This window comes from Trifolium pratense, linkage group LG2, assembly GCF_020283565.1.
Source record: "Trifolium pratense cultivar HEN17-A07 linkage group LG2, ARS_RC_1.1, whole genome shotgun sequence".
Lineage (NCBI taxonomy): Eukaryota > Viridiplantae > Streptophyta > Magnoliopsida > Fabales > Fabaceae > Trifolium > Trifolium pratense.
Genome location: NC_060060.1, coordinates 24,111,878 through 24,127,045, shown reverse-complemented (window position 1 = coordinate 24,127,045; position 15,168 = coordinate 24,111,878). Strand labels below are relative to the sequence as shown.

At 37.2% G+C, this 15,168-nt stretch overlaps 1 protein-coding gene across 1 annotated transcript; it reads right to left on the bottom strand.

The window, feature by feature from the left end:
- Nucleotides 1-7,744: 7,744 nt before the first annotated feature.
- Nucleotides 7,745-11,998, bottom strand: LOC123904432. The gene is made up of 4 exons (XM_045954101.1): nucleotides 11,720-11,998; nucleotides 10,265-10,363; nucleotides 8,752-9,901; nucleotides 7,745-8,664 (listed from the first exon to the last, which is right to left on the bottom strand). Exons 1-4 carry the CDS (start codon nucleotides 11,996-11,998, stop codon nucleotides 7,745-7,747), a joined length of 2,448 nt encoding a protein of 815 aa, XP_045810057.1.
- Between the last annotated feature and the right edge of the window lie 3,170 nt (nucleotides 11,999-15,168).

Genomic DNA, 15,168 nt, shown 5'->3' with positions numbered 1-15,168 from the left:
GTATATCGGGTTGTCCGATAAAGAAGAATATCAGTTTGTCTGATAAAGAAGTTTAATGGATTATGTTATCCATGTAATGAGCAGTAGCTTCGTGCTAAGTGATTATCATATGTTTGGTAAATGCATGGCATTCATAAATTCATGCATTATTTAGGGATATCAGACTTGTCTGATAAAGAAGGATATTGGACTTGTCCAATAAAGAAGAATATCAATGGTAAGTTCCTTGATAAAGAAGATGGTACCACATGCATTAGTCGTGTCTAGGTTGGCATGACATTGAATGTTTGGCATTAGTCGCATTTGAGTAAATGTGCAATTATGTGTTATGTGTTATGTGAGTTCTTTGTGTTGTCCGAAACGACGTGAAACTATCTGGTTGTGTATTTGTGAGTATGTGTTATCTGGTGTATTGCTTTCGAGGCATGTGTGTGAGTTAGTATTACGTGATAGGTTGAATATAGGTGCGTTTCTATATTCGTATGTATGTGATTATGTTTACTAACTCTCTACCTAATTGTTATGTGCTGGACCTTTGGGGGTTCAGGTATTCAGGTCGAGGTTTCGATCGAGCTTTAGCTGTAGATCATTTTGGTGTGGAGCACTTTTGGTGAGGAGCTAGTGTAGGCTACCTTTGTATAGTTTTGTTAAGTTTAGTTTGGTTGTGATGTATATTAGTGCTCTGGTATGTTGTAACATCGAGTCGGGGATCGTTTGTATTCCGTCGTATATCGATGTGAACATCTTAACTTATGTTTTATGTAAATGATTTATCTTTTGAACTATTTTGTTCATTGCTTTGAAAATCCTTTATGTTATGTTTTCCGCTGCGACGTTTCGTGTCATGTGCACGATCGTTTTGAAAATGTTTTTCCGTAGCGCTCCGGCTACTTATCTTTAAAGAGTTTTTAAGATCACGTCTTTTAAGGGTAGTTAGTTCGGGGTGTTACACATGCAGCTCGTTTGGTTGTGTTGCTTTTCAGTAATGTGGCATGAGGAAAACAATAGAGTTTTCAAGACTAAGGAAACTACAATTCATCAAATGTTAGATAAAATCAAATTACAGTCGCTTTGGTGATTGAAACCATGCAATGTTAGTTTTGTGTCGAGCCCCTTTGTTTGTCAGAGCATAGATTAAACTTATTGTTGCAATGTATTCTCCATGATTGTAAACTCTTGAAGGTCCTTCAGGCACACCTTGTGCTAGTAAGGCTCCCCGTTGTTGTTGATATATTACATTTTTGCTTGTTAAAAAAAAATAATGTGACAAAATTTTTATTGGTTTAGGATGAGATTATTCGTTTGATGAAGATAAATAGGAATATATTGTTGTTTTGGGATTTTGTGAAAAAATATATGGATACGAATTACTTTTTTGGAGATTTAGTTGAGAAATATAATCTAGATTTAGTTGAATCTATTTTTTAAAATAAAAAATATATATAAAAATTTGTCGGGCCGGTCCATCAGGTCATGTAGTCATTTGCTTATCGGGCCGGGCTAGGCGAGTTGGACCATGAAGTTTAACTGACCGACCCACTTAAGCCCTTTATGTTTTGAGATCTTAATAATTGCTCTAACCAGGTGGAGCACACTCCCACGTCCCAAACCAATATCACCAGACCAATCCAAGTGGGTTATAGTCGCATCAATTTATTGTGTAATTTGAATGTAATTTTTTTTTTGAATGCAATAAAAATTTATATGTAGATAAAAGGAAATGAAAATAATTTATTTTTAAATTTGAATTACTATTAAATATTTATTCTAAAAAACTAATTTAATATTAATTGTTTTGAAAAAACATATAAAACTAAAATGTGCTTCCTCTGGTCCCTTATATAAGAAAACTTTTGTTTTTTAGATTTATGGAATAATTAATGTATCTAGTCCATTTTTAGATCAAATACATAAATTATTCTCTGAATCTAAAAAGTAAAATTTTTCTTATTTTAAAGACCGGATGGAGTATAACATGACATTTGTTTGGATATAATAATTTTTTTTTTAATTTGTTGAGATAGTTATGTTATGGTACATAAAATATTAAAAATAAATAAGAAATTATATGATTTTTTTTTTGGATAATGTCAATATGATGTCTATTAAGTAGTGAATATGATAAAATAATATTGGTCAAATATTCCTGTTTAGTAGATATGGTCAAATATCTGGAAAGAAATTTTTTTTGGTCAAATATCCCTAAATTTAATATATATACTCAAATAAATCCAAGATTTCCATAATTATGCTTATATCTATTAATTCGGTAAAAAAAAAAAATCCTCCCACTATAAATAAAGAGATGGTTTAACACATTTCATTAGAAATTAGACAAAGTCTATTTATCTTGTAAAAACTATTTCTTTATAATGGAGGGTTCAATGAAAATGGTGTTGAAATTGGTGGTTCTCTTAGTTGCTATTGCGACGATCCTTGTTGGAAGTGCATATGGCACACATGATGGAACCAATATTCCACAAGCTGGAATTGCATATCCTAATTGTAGACCAGAACTTTGCCTAATTAACCCAAAATGTTGCCCACCATGTTGCACTACTTTCAATGTTACACTACCCTAAATTATGTTATTTTCCTTGTAATTGAATTTATAAGAATAAATAAGAAATTATTATTTCTCATGTGCGTTAATTTTCATATTATTTGCATGGATTTTTTGGCTGAGAAAAATTATTTTGATTTTTGATTAACTTTTTTCGATAGTCTAGTCTAAGTGGCGAAATTTGGAAATACAGTATTTTTTATGTATTCATTGTAAGTTTTAGATTGTTAGGGTGGTCATGACCATCCTATGTCTTAAAGAAGCATACCTTGTGAGTCTCTTGAAACAAAATTAATCTATTGACGTTACATGTGATTATTTACGTCTTTTAGTTGTATATTAGACACAATAAGCATCAATTACATGTTAGATACAACTCATAAGATAAAAATGCTGCAAAAATATTTGATATGTTGAATTATGGATTTAAACCTGTAATTATTACAACACATTCTTTTAATTTGGTTTGAATTGAAGCAGCATGCAAACTATTCATCCTTGCCATTTCCATCTTCATCATCATCATCATCATAATAATAACTGAAAGGATGAGGTACCGACTTGAACGCACGGTAGTTTCCGCCATTGTTCAAGTGCTCGTTCTCTAACCTGACCAATTATAATGTGTATTAATATATGCATGTCATTCATTGATCATTCATATATCCTTACAAAAATAATGTTCAAGTAATATTACGGGAATAAAAAACCATAAGAGATTTTATGTCAAATTGGAAGTTACCTAAAGAAATTCCAAATGCCACGACGAATAATTTCAAGGCAAGAAATATTGAACGACTATCGAATATCCAATATAATGCATGTTTGAATCGACAGTGAGTTTAACAGAATTAGTGTCACCGCAATTTTGCTAATAATAATTGGAGTTCAAAGGCCTCCTTTCCTCCTCCTTAGAGTTCTCCTAACTCTCTCTTGAGTATCACTATTGTTGAGTGATTTCTGAATGAATAATTGTGAAGGAGGAAGACTCTATTTATAGTTTTTTAGCTGGGTTTTGGGTTTTTTTACGCACCCATCGTATCCATCGTGGCCACGATGGCGTTCAAATTCGCCTCATCGTGGCTATGATGGGTCATATCGTGGCATGATGAAAGATTTACTCAAGATTTTCAGGAGGAATGTTGTTAGATGAAGGAGCAAGTTGTTCTGGATTTCTATGGAACAAGGAGAAAGATGAACGTATCAATTTTTTATTTTGTATTTCAGTTTTTTTTAAAGGAAATTTAATATTTTTTTTGTTTTAATAAAAAAGGGAATATCCAACTAGCATTAAAAAAAAATCAAATATAAAATAATTTGACATGTAGGTAAGCCATTTCATCTAAATGTCCAGTCAGATGCTTACATGTGCGGTGAGGGTCTAAAAACAAAAAATCTTTGAATTGCAGCGGGTAAAAGAAAAAAAAATTACAGGGGTAAAACAAAAATCACCAACATTGCAGGGGGTAAAGATATAAAATGCTAAGATATGAGGTGAAATTAATAATAATAATAATAATAATAATAATAATAATAATAATAATAATAATAATAATAATAATAATAATATGATATAACAAACATAACAGAGTTTCATAGGAATGACAGATTGTCCTAAGGTATCATCTCTACTTTCATAGCTCTTACTCCCAAGGTTGAAAGTCCGAAAAAATTAAATGACTTTCAACCCATCTCTTTGGTGGGGAACCTTTAAAAGATTTTGGCAAAGGTTCTCGCGAATAGACTCTGGTTGGTTGTTGGCAGTGTTATGTCTGCGACTTAGACGATGTTACTCATCTTCAGTTCGCAGATGACACTTTATGGTTGGGTGCCAAAAGTTGGGCTGATGTACGTGCCTTACGGGCTTTTCTTGTTTTGTTTGAGAAGATGTTTGGACTGAAGGTGAATTTTCATAAAAGAATGCTGGCAGGGTAAATATCGGTAATTCTTGGTTGACGGAGGCGGCTTCTGTTTTTGGTTGTCGTGTGGGCAGGTGCCTTTCATGTATCTAGGCCTTCCTATTGGGGTCGATCCTCGTCGCTTGTTGTTCTGGGTAACAGGAATGTTTCTTGGATCAGTTGGAAAAATGTTTGTTAGATGAAGGAGTTCAACAAGGCTTTGTTAGGAAAGTGATGTTGGAGATTGCTGACAGATCGAGGTGGGATTTCGTATAGGTTGTCGCCCAGTATGGTGAGGCGGCTGAACTTAACACCTTCTCCTTTCTTATGGTTTTTGCACCTTTTTGGGATTTGGTTCAATCTTGGATTGGGATATCCTCAGCTGACCTGGAGATGGTACAAGAACATTTCTTTCAATTTACTCATTGTTCTAGAGGTCCGCGAGCTCGTCGCTCATTCATGCAGCTCGTTTGGTTGTGTTGCTTTTCAGTAATGTGGCATGAGGAAAACAATAGAGTTTTCAAGACTAAGGAAACTACAATTCATCAAATGTTAGATAAAATCAAATTACAGTCGCTTTGGTGATTGAAACCATGCAATGTTAGTTTTGTGTCGAGCCCCTTTGTTTGTCAGAGCATAGATTAAACTTATTGTTGCAATGTATTCTCCATGATTGTAAACTCTTGAAGGTCCTTCAGGCACACCTTGTGCTAGTAAGGCTCCCCGTTGTTGTTGATATATTACATTTTTGCTTGTTAAAAAAAAATAATGTGACAAATTTTTTATTGGTTTAGGATGAGATTATTCGTTTGATGAAGATAAATAGGAATATATTGTTGTTTTGGGATTTTGTGAAAAAATATATGGATACGAATTACTTTTTTGGAGATTTAGTTGAGAAATATAATTTAGATTTAGTTGAATCTATTTTTTAAAATAAAAAATATATATAAAAATTTGTCGGGCCGGTCCATCAGGTCATGTAGTCATTTGCTTATCGGGCCGGGCTAGGCGAGTTGGACCATGAAGTTTAACTGACCGACCCACTTAAGCCCTTTATGTTTTGAGATCTTAATAATTGCTCTAACCAGGTGGAGCACACTCCCACGTCCCAAACCAATATCACCAGACCAATCCAAGTGGGTTATAGTCGCATCAATTTATTGTGTAATTTGAATGTAATTTTTTTTTTGAATGCAATAAAAATTTATATGTAGATAAAAGGAAATGAAAATAATTTATTTTTAAATTTGAATTACTATTAAATATTTATTCTAAAAAACTAATTTAATATTAATTGTTTTGAAAAAACATATAAAACTAAAATGTGCTTCCTCTGGTCCCTTATATAAGAAAACTTTTGTTTTTTAGATTTATGGAATAATTAATGTATCTAGTCCATTTTTAGATCAAATACATAAATTATTCTCTGAATCTAAAAAGTAAAATTTTTCTTATTTTAAAGACCGGATGGAGTATAACATGACATTTGTTTGGATATAATAATTTTTTTTTTAATTTGTTGAGATAGTTATGTTATGGTACATAAAATATTTGAAATTCTGGCACACTAGTATTAAGATGTTGTACTCAACGCTTCACCACTATAGTACACTTTTAATGCGTGAATCAATGATCCAACATCCAACCGCGCATACACAAGGAATAATAAACTAAACAAACTGAAGGTAAATTAACACAGTAATTTGTTAACCCAGTTCAGCATAAGCCTACTCTGGGGGATACCAATCCAGGAGTGAATCCACTATGATAGTATTAGTTTGAAGCCCTCAATAAACCTCCCGTTTATGACTTCTCACCTAAACACCACCCGTGCTATATCCTACCTAAGACACACCTAGGTATGAGAACCTCCGCTCACCTCCTCTTGACCACAGCCACTGTGATCGTACAATACTAGATTTAATATGTGAAGACACACTTCATAAAACACTCACACCACTTCCGTGCTTAAAAGCTTTGGAATGGTATACACACACTATCTCCTTGCTTAGAAGCTCCAGAGATATTACAATGCAAAAACACACAGTTCCTAGTCTAGTGGAAAATCAACACAAGACTTAGAACACAATAAACACAATACTAAAACCTAAACTCACGCTTTGTAAGACTCAATTCTGGTTTCAGTGAATTGAACAATGGAGTCAACCTTCTTTAAATAACCTTCACGAGCTCAGGCTAGGTCTTCAATTAGGCTTCAATAGCTCAGCATGAATAATGGTCCCTTCAAGGAATATTCTTCAATTAAAATGTTTTGTTTCCTTAACTTGAAGATCTGATTAACAAGCAACACTTGATCACGAGATCCATTAATAATTATGCGTGACAACGCTCCTTATCACAAACGAACATTTATTGTGGATTCCATATTTAGAACTTAGGCGCGAGATCTCACCATACACAGGCCCGGCCTACTGGATGTGGTATCCAATGTTGAAGCATTGTACCGAACATCTTGCTTATACAGGATGGTGGAAGCGTGTAGTTCCACATCAAGAGAACTTACATGTTTTAGCAAAATGAGGCCAACCAAACAACGCCAACAATCTCCCCCTTTGGCAATTTTTGGCTAAAACATCCTAAGATTAATTCAACCTTTCTAGAGAGATACACAAGCTACCTTTCTTCAACTCAACGTAGGCACACAGTCATGAAGTAAAGTAGATCAATTTAACATGCTTGTTTTAATAACCCCTCATATAAAAATAGCATATTTAATATGTATCAATTTAGAACTTCAGAGGCATGCAACAGCGGAATAGTGAACACAACTTGCCTCACAGGAATTTGCCAGTAGAGAGTATAAGATTCTCATAAAAGAAACACTGGGGAAAAATAAATTCCCTCAAAGCTGAGAAAAATAAATTCTCAGGAACAGATGATGCTTCAACATGCAGTAGCACATTGTGTGCTAAGCAGAAAAGAAATATTGCTCCCCCTCAAAAGTAGAATCGAGTATCAAGTTCATCTTACTCCCCCTTAATTCATGCATAGGGATTATTCAGATGATCCAGCATCTGGTGGCACAGCATCTGGTGGCACATCAACCTCAGCAACCTATTATGACATAATAACTACTCCCCCTTTTTAGCCACAAAATAGACAAAATGGGAACTGCATAAAATAGTATCCAAGAGCAGTGCAGATAGTAGCAGAACAGAAAGTGCAGACAAAATAATACAAACCATGCACACTAGGTGCTAAATTCAGGGCTCAGCCCACAGACATGCAAAACAAAAAAATCCAAACAAGGAAATCAAAATTACACAGAAGCACTTGGAGATGAATCATTTTCTTCTCCTTCAACATCTGTGTCAGCTTCTTCTTCACCACTAGAGCCATCATCATCTGCATCAGCTGCTTGAGCTGCAGCCTCTTCAACCCTGAGAGCATGTATCATCCTTTCAAACTGCAACTTCTTTTCATCTAGCTCCTTACAGTTTGCTTCCAGCATAGCAATCATCTCCTTCCTTGTCATAGGAGTGTCAGCAGCAGCATTTGATGGTCCAACAATATCTGGAGCATGCTGTTTACTGTACAGCTTCTGATGAATGGCCAGAGGAGTTGCCCTTTTCTTAGCAGACTCATCCTCATGCCTTATATTTGGATGTTGGGACAAGATGATGTCACAGATTAGGGTTGGAAATGCAATGGGTTGCTTGGTGACAGAGGTCTTGGCATGCTGCACAACTTGATTGAAAATATATAGACCAGCATTAAACTTAGTACCAGTACCAATCATATAAATGAGCTTACCCAGATTTGTTGCAATGTCGGATGCATGTGTAGTAGGGACCCAGTTGACAGAAGCAATGCGATTCAAGATGGCATACTTTTGGGTTAGCTTGACAGCTGGTACCTTCTTCTTCTTGGGCCAGGTTTTCACTTTATCAGCTGTGATGGTTCTGCAGACCACATTATCAGACACATCTATATCAGGGTGTGGCTCATCAGAGTTACCCAGGAACCTGTTTATCACACTTGGGGAGAAAGTAACACATTTTCCTCGAACAAAGACTTTCTGAAACTCCTTATCCAAGGGATTGTCACAACCTATAGGAATGTTGACAACAAACTCCCTAACCAGCTTTTCATAGCAGGAGCCTAAGCCCCACACAGTTTTGATCAATCCAGCATCATTGATCAAACTTACAATTTCTTCACATTCCAGAATATCTTTGCCTAGTTCCCTTTCCAGAGCCAATCTTCTTTTGCAAATGATTCCCCATCGTTGAGCATAAGATGGAAGATGAAATGAAACATTGTCACAAGGAAAGTCTTCAATGTCAGGAGCAACAAATTGAGGCATGGCCTTCTTAGCAGACATAGCCTTCTTAGCAGGAGGCTTGATGCTTGAGGCATCCTTTTCAGCTTCAAATTCAGAATCACTTGATGGTGCACTCTTCCTTTTCAGCACACCCTTATTCTTTTCAGGAGGAGGTATAGGCTTGCTCCATCCTTTCTTAGGACCATACTTGACAGGCTTCAGAGTAGTGTCCTTTGAGTTCTTGGTGACAACAGGGGTAGTGGTAACAACAGGTGCAGGTGTAGTGGTCCTGCTTCTCAGTCTTCTCCTAATTCCTTTCTGAGTAGGTGGAGGTTGCAGATCTTCTTCAGAGGGGACTTCATCAACATCCACTATGTCCTGTTCTTCATTTGTGGTTTTCTCAGAGTCCTCACCAGCTTCATTCTCTGGCTCAGAATCAGCCACATCCTCAGGGGTACTTTCTTTGTTTACTTCCTCTTCAGTGGAAGCTTCAGTATTAGATCCACTGCCAAACGACCCAGTGGCAGTGTTAGCATGTGGGCTAGATCCTCCTTTGGATGCTTCAACATCCTTCTCAGCATCAGTTGGTATAGAGGATGGTTCAACACCGGTTGGAGCATCGGTTACAACAGCCTTTTCTTGAGATTTTTCAGTAACATCAGTTATGACATTCGTGGGAACTGTCATATTCTCAGGAACACTCGGATTATTGTTCACACCAACATTCTCAGCAATATTTTGGGTTTTTCCTAGGGTTTCAACAGAACTAGGGTTTTCCTCTACAGTAGGGTTTTCTTGATTCACCTTTTCAGACACAGACTTAACAGACGATTCAACATTCGCATTTTTGCCGGAGGCAACATCATGCGATTCCACATTCGCCGTTTCAGAAAAGTTCTTACTTAAGTACAGATCAGACATGCTTAAACCCCTTTTTACAGGAGATTGGGGTTTCTTCTTCTTAGACTTAATAGAATCAGACTTAATAGAGGGAGACGATTCACTTACTTTCTTAGACGATTTTGCAGATTTCTTCTTCTTAGAAGTAGTTGCAGGAATACTTGATAAAGGCATCGCATCTACCACAACAGTTGTTCCTTCCTTCTTAGACTTTGATCTTGTTTTCACAGTATCAGCAATTTTGTTTTTGATCTGAGCGAAACCGGAAGATTGAGACATTTTCTCAAAGAATTTGTTGAAGTTTTTGAAGTTTTTGATGATTTGAGATGATGGTTTGTGTTTGCAGGTCGCAGCAAGGAGTTCAGAGGAAGTTGAAGGTTTTGGAAAAGAATAATGATGATATGAGAGTTGATAGCGTGTAATAGAGAAGTTATGGAAAGTTATTTTTGTCTTCCCTTGATTTACGTGCGCCAATAGACAAAATTTGGAGAAAAAAACGGTTGCGCGCACATAATGCCTTAACTGCTATAATTCCTCATATAGGCAAATTCCTAATTTGCCCCTAAGCCTTTCAAACTGATTTGCATCTAAAGCTTTGGTAAAAATATCAGCTACCTGTTCTTCAGTTGCAACATGCTCCAATTTCACAATATTCTCTTCCACCAAATCCCTGATGAAGTGATGACGAATGTCAATATGCTTTGTTCTACTGTGCTGAATAGGATTTTTTGAAATATTTATGGCGCTTAAATTGTCACAGTACAATGTTAGAGCATCCTGTTCAACATTGTATTCCTTAAGCATCTGCTTCATCCACAATAATTGAGAGCAACTACTCCCAGCTGCAATGTACTCAGCTTCTGCAGTGGATAGAGAAACACAGTTTTGTTTCTTGCTAAACCATGAGATAAGATTTTCTCCTAGATAAAAGCATCCACCAGAGGTGCTTTTTCTGTCATCTGCACATCCAGCCCAATCTGCATCACAATATCCCATCAACCTAGCATTGTTGGTGTGGGAATACATTATTCCATAATCAGAGGTTGCATTGACATACTTCAAGATTCTTTTTACTTGTGTAAGATGGCTCATCTTTGGCTCAGCTTGGTACCTAGCACATACACCAACAGCAAAGGTGATGTCAGGCCTGCTTGCTGTGAGGTACAGTAGGCTCCCTATCATGCTTCTATACAGGCTTTGGTCTACATCTACACCTTTCTCATCCTTGGTTAATTTTAGATGTGTGACAGCAGGTGTTCTTTTGTGTGCAGCATTTTCCATGCCAAATTTCTTTATGATATTTTTAGCATACTTGCTTTGAGACACAAATATTGTGTCTTCCATCTGTTTCACCTGTAATCCAAGAAAATAGGTTAATTCTCCTACCAAGCTCATCTCAAATTCAGACTGCATCTGTCTCACAAAGTGTTGGACCATCGGTTCCGCCATCCCTCCAAAGACTATGTCATCAACATATATCTGTGCTATCAGCAAGTTTCCATTCATTTCTTTGACAAATAATGTCTTGTCATTTCCACCTTTCTTGTATCCTTGGTTAATCAGGAATTCAGTTAACCTTTCATACCAAGCCCTTGGTGCTTGTTTCAAACCATATAAAGCCTTTTTCAGTTTGTAGACATGATCCGGATGATTTGGATCTATGAAACCTTTGGGCTGTTCAACAAATACTTCTTCATGAAGATATCCATTTAGAAAGGCGCTCTTGACATCCATTTGGTAGAGTTTGAGTTTGAGGATGCAAGCTACACCAAGAAGCAGCCTTATGGATTCTAGTCTTGCCACGGGAGCAAAGGTCTCATCAAAGTCAATTCCCTCCACCTGAGTGTAGCCTTGAGCTACCAGTCTTGCCTTATTCCTTGTTACTGTACCCTTCTCATCAGACTTATTCTTGTATATCCATTTAGTGCCTATGACATTTACTCCATGTGGTCTTGGAACAAGGTCCCAGACTTCATTTCTCTTGAATTGATTCAATTCCTCTTGCATTGCTTCAATCCAGAACTCATCAGTAAGAGCTTCTTTTATGTTTTTAGGCTCAAATTTTGATACAAAACAAGTGTTTGAGATAGCATCAATCTTTCTTCTGGTAGCAATGCCCTGGTCTGGATCACCTATGATTAGATCTTTAGGGTGATTCTTCTGTGTCCTAATAGATGGTGCTTTTGCTGGGGCAGGTGCAGAGTCTTGATCAGATTCATCACCTTTTAATTCAGACTTTTCACTTTGGGTCATCTCATCAGAGTTGTCAGGAAATGGTTCAACATCAGTTTCCACATCCGATGGTTGAGTGGATGGTGCATCATCAATCACAACATTGATCGTTTCCATAATGACTTTGGTTTTTGTGTTATAGACCCTGTAGGCTCTGCTATTCAAGGAATATCCCAGAAATATACCTTCTTCACTTTTAGGATCAAGTTTTCGTCTTGGTTCTCTGTCAGCAAGAATGTAGCATTTACTCCCAAAAATGTGAAAGTGTTTCACAGTTGGCTTTCTTCCCTTCCATAATTCATACAAGGTTGCAGATGTTCCCTTTTTGAGTGTTACACGGTTGTGTATGTAGCAGGCTGTACTCATAGCCTCTGCCCAGAACTGATACGGAAGACCCTTGGCATGAAGCATTACCCTAGCAGACTCTTGAATGGTTCTATTCTTTCTCTCTACTACACCATTTTGTTGTGGTGTTATGGGAGCAGAGAATTCATGTTGGATACCTTCTGCTGCACAGAAATCATAGAATTTGCTGTTCTCAAATTCCTTTCCATGATCACTTCTGACCCTTATGATGACAGACCCCTTTTCTCTTTGAAGTTGTACACATAAGTTTCTAAATGTTTCAAAACTATCTGATTTTTCTCTAAGGAAGTCTATCCATGTAAATCTAGAGAAATCATCCACCATAACAAAAGCATACCTTTTTCCTCCAAGACTTTCAGTCTGCATAGGTCCCATCAAATCCATGTGTAACAATTCAAGTGTTCTGGTAGTAGATTGATGTTGAAGCCTTGGGTGCGTCACCTTGGTTTGTTTGCCTATCTGACATTCTCCACATATTGTTCCTTCGTCTATCTTTAGCTTGGGTAATCCTCTGATTGCTTCTTCAGCTATGGCCTTTTTCATTCCTCTCAGGTGTAGATGACCCAACTTTTGATGCCAGAGTTTGACTTCCTCATTTTTGCTTATGAGGCAGGTAGACATATAATTTCCTTCTTCAGACACCCACAAGTAACAGTTGTCTTTGGACCTTACTCCCTTCATTATCAGTCTTCCTTCTTCATCTGTAACAAGGCATTCAGATTGTGTGAAGTTCACCTTCATGCCTTGGTCACATAGTTGACTGATGCTAATCAAATTTGCTGTAAGTCCTTTTACTAACAGAACATTGTCTAAGTTTGGTAACCCATTATCAATTAGGTTTCCAATTCCTTTTATTTCTCCCTTAGCTCCATCTCCAAATGTTACAAAGCTTGTGGCATAGGACCTTAGGTTGGCTAGATACCCTTCCACTCCAGTCATGTGTCTAGAGCATCCACTGTCAAAATACCAATCTTGTCTAGATGATGCCCGCAGTGATGTATGAGCTATCAAGCTTACACCATCTTCCTTCTTCTTCCATTCTTTCTTGACATTCACGTTCTCAGATTTGGGTTCAAGTGGCCATGAATTCTGTGGATAGCCGTACAGTTTGTAGCAATAAGGTCTAATGTGCCCTTTCCTACCACAATAATGACACCTCCAATTCCTTCTTTTAGTTCTAGATCTTGACCTGTTGTATTGATGGTGAGGCGGGTGTTGAGGCATCGAGCTAGTCTGGACATGCTGCTTGGGTTTTAACCATGTGTCAGTTCCCTGATGTGTGGGAGGATGAGGAGGTAGTAACCCACCACTAACAGGAAAAGTTTTATCAATGGGGGTAGTGATTGTAGCTTTGTTGTAACCCATTTCTTGATTCACTATCTCGTAATCAAAGCCAATAGGTTTCTTACCAGCACTTTGTTTTAGCAGCATGGCTTGAAACTTTTCTTCTCCTGATGCAAAAACTCTAACTTGTTTTCTAGCATGCTCCAAGTCTTCATTCAGCTTTTCAATCTCTTTGTTGAGAGTCTTAATTATATCCAGACATTCATTCTTCTCAGCCTGAAGTTGACAATTTGTCTCCTTTTGTTTTTCCAAGGCTTTGCAGAATTCATTGCTCCTGATGAATAAGTCCTTATAGGTAGCCAGAAGTTCTTCATATGATGTTTCATCGCATGATTCAGCATCAGATTCATAGACACCTGTCAATGCATTGACAAGTTTAGCAGATTCACCTTCATCTTCTTCTGAATCATCCTCATCTGACCAAGTAACAGCAAGACTCTTCTTCTTCTTCAGAAAAGTAGGACATTCAGATTTGATATGACCAAATCCTTCGCACTCATGACACTGAACTCCTCTAGATGAAGTACTTTTGTCATCACTTCTGATCCTCCTTTGACTAGATACAGGTTTGTTGAAGTCAGATTTGGTGCTTGAACCATTGAACTTATTGTTGAAGTCAGATTTGGTGCTTGGACCATTGAATTTATTTCTTTTATCCATCCTCTTCATGATACGGTTGAACTGTCTTCCAAGTAACACCATGGCTTCAGATAAACTTTCATCACTCTCCATATCTATCTCATCATCTTCTGCAGTATTGGAAGTAAAAGCCAAACTTTTGGTTTTCTTCTCTTTTCTTTGGTTTATGCTCATCTCATAGGTTTGAAGTGAGCCTATTAGTTCATCCACTTGAATGTTGGCCAGATCCTGAGATTCTTCTATTGCTGTTACTTTCATGTCAAATCTCTTAGGAAGAGATCTGAGGATTTTGCTCACCAGTTTTTCATCTGATATGGGTTCTCCCAAGGCATCAAATGAATTTGCAAATTCTAAAATATTCATGTGAAAGTCATGAATAGTCTCTTCTTCCTTCATACTCAGATTTTCAAAATTTGTGCGAAGCATCTGAAGTTTGGACAGCTTTACCTTGTTGGTTCCTTCATGTGCTTTCCTGAGTATTTCCCACGCCTGTTTGGCTACAGTGCATCGTTTGACAAGTCTGAACATGTTGATGTCCACCCCATTGAATATGGCATTCAAGGCTTTTGAATTTCCCAGAGCTAGGTCATCCTCGTCTTTGGAATAGTCTTTATTAGGCTTGATTTCACCTGTTACCTTTCCATCCTTATCAATGACCATAGGGGGTTCCCATCCATTTTCTACAGCTTTCCATGTTCTGCTATCAATGGATTTAAGAAATACCATCATCTTAGCTTTCCAGTAGTCATAGTTCTCAGGCCCAGTTAGCAGTGGTGGTTTAGAAACCGTTCCTCCTTCCTTGTCCATCTCACCAGAAATTTCTGTCCCTGAAGCTCACCCTGAGTTTCGAGCAGGGTGCCTGCTCTGATGCCAATTGAAATTCTGGCACACTAGTATTAAGATGTTGTACTCAACGCTTCACCACTATAGTACACTTT

Coding starts and splice junctions, on each gene's coding strand:
- LOC123904432 (XM_045954101.1), bottom strand. CDS start 11,998: ATGGAAACGATCAATGTTGTGATTGATGATGCACCATCCACTCAACCA. Junction 10,364..11,719: donor CTATCTCAAACACTTGTTTT/GTATCAAAATTT, acceptor AATCCTATTCAG/CACAGTAGAACAAAGCATAT. Junction 8,665..8,751: donor TGACATTGAAGACTTTCCTT/GTGACAATGTTT, acceptor AAAGGGAACTAG/GCAAAGATATTCTGGAATGT.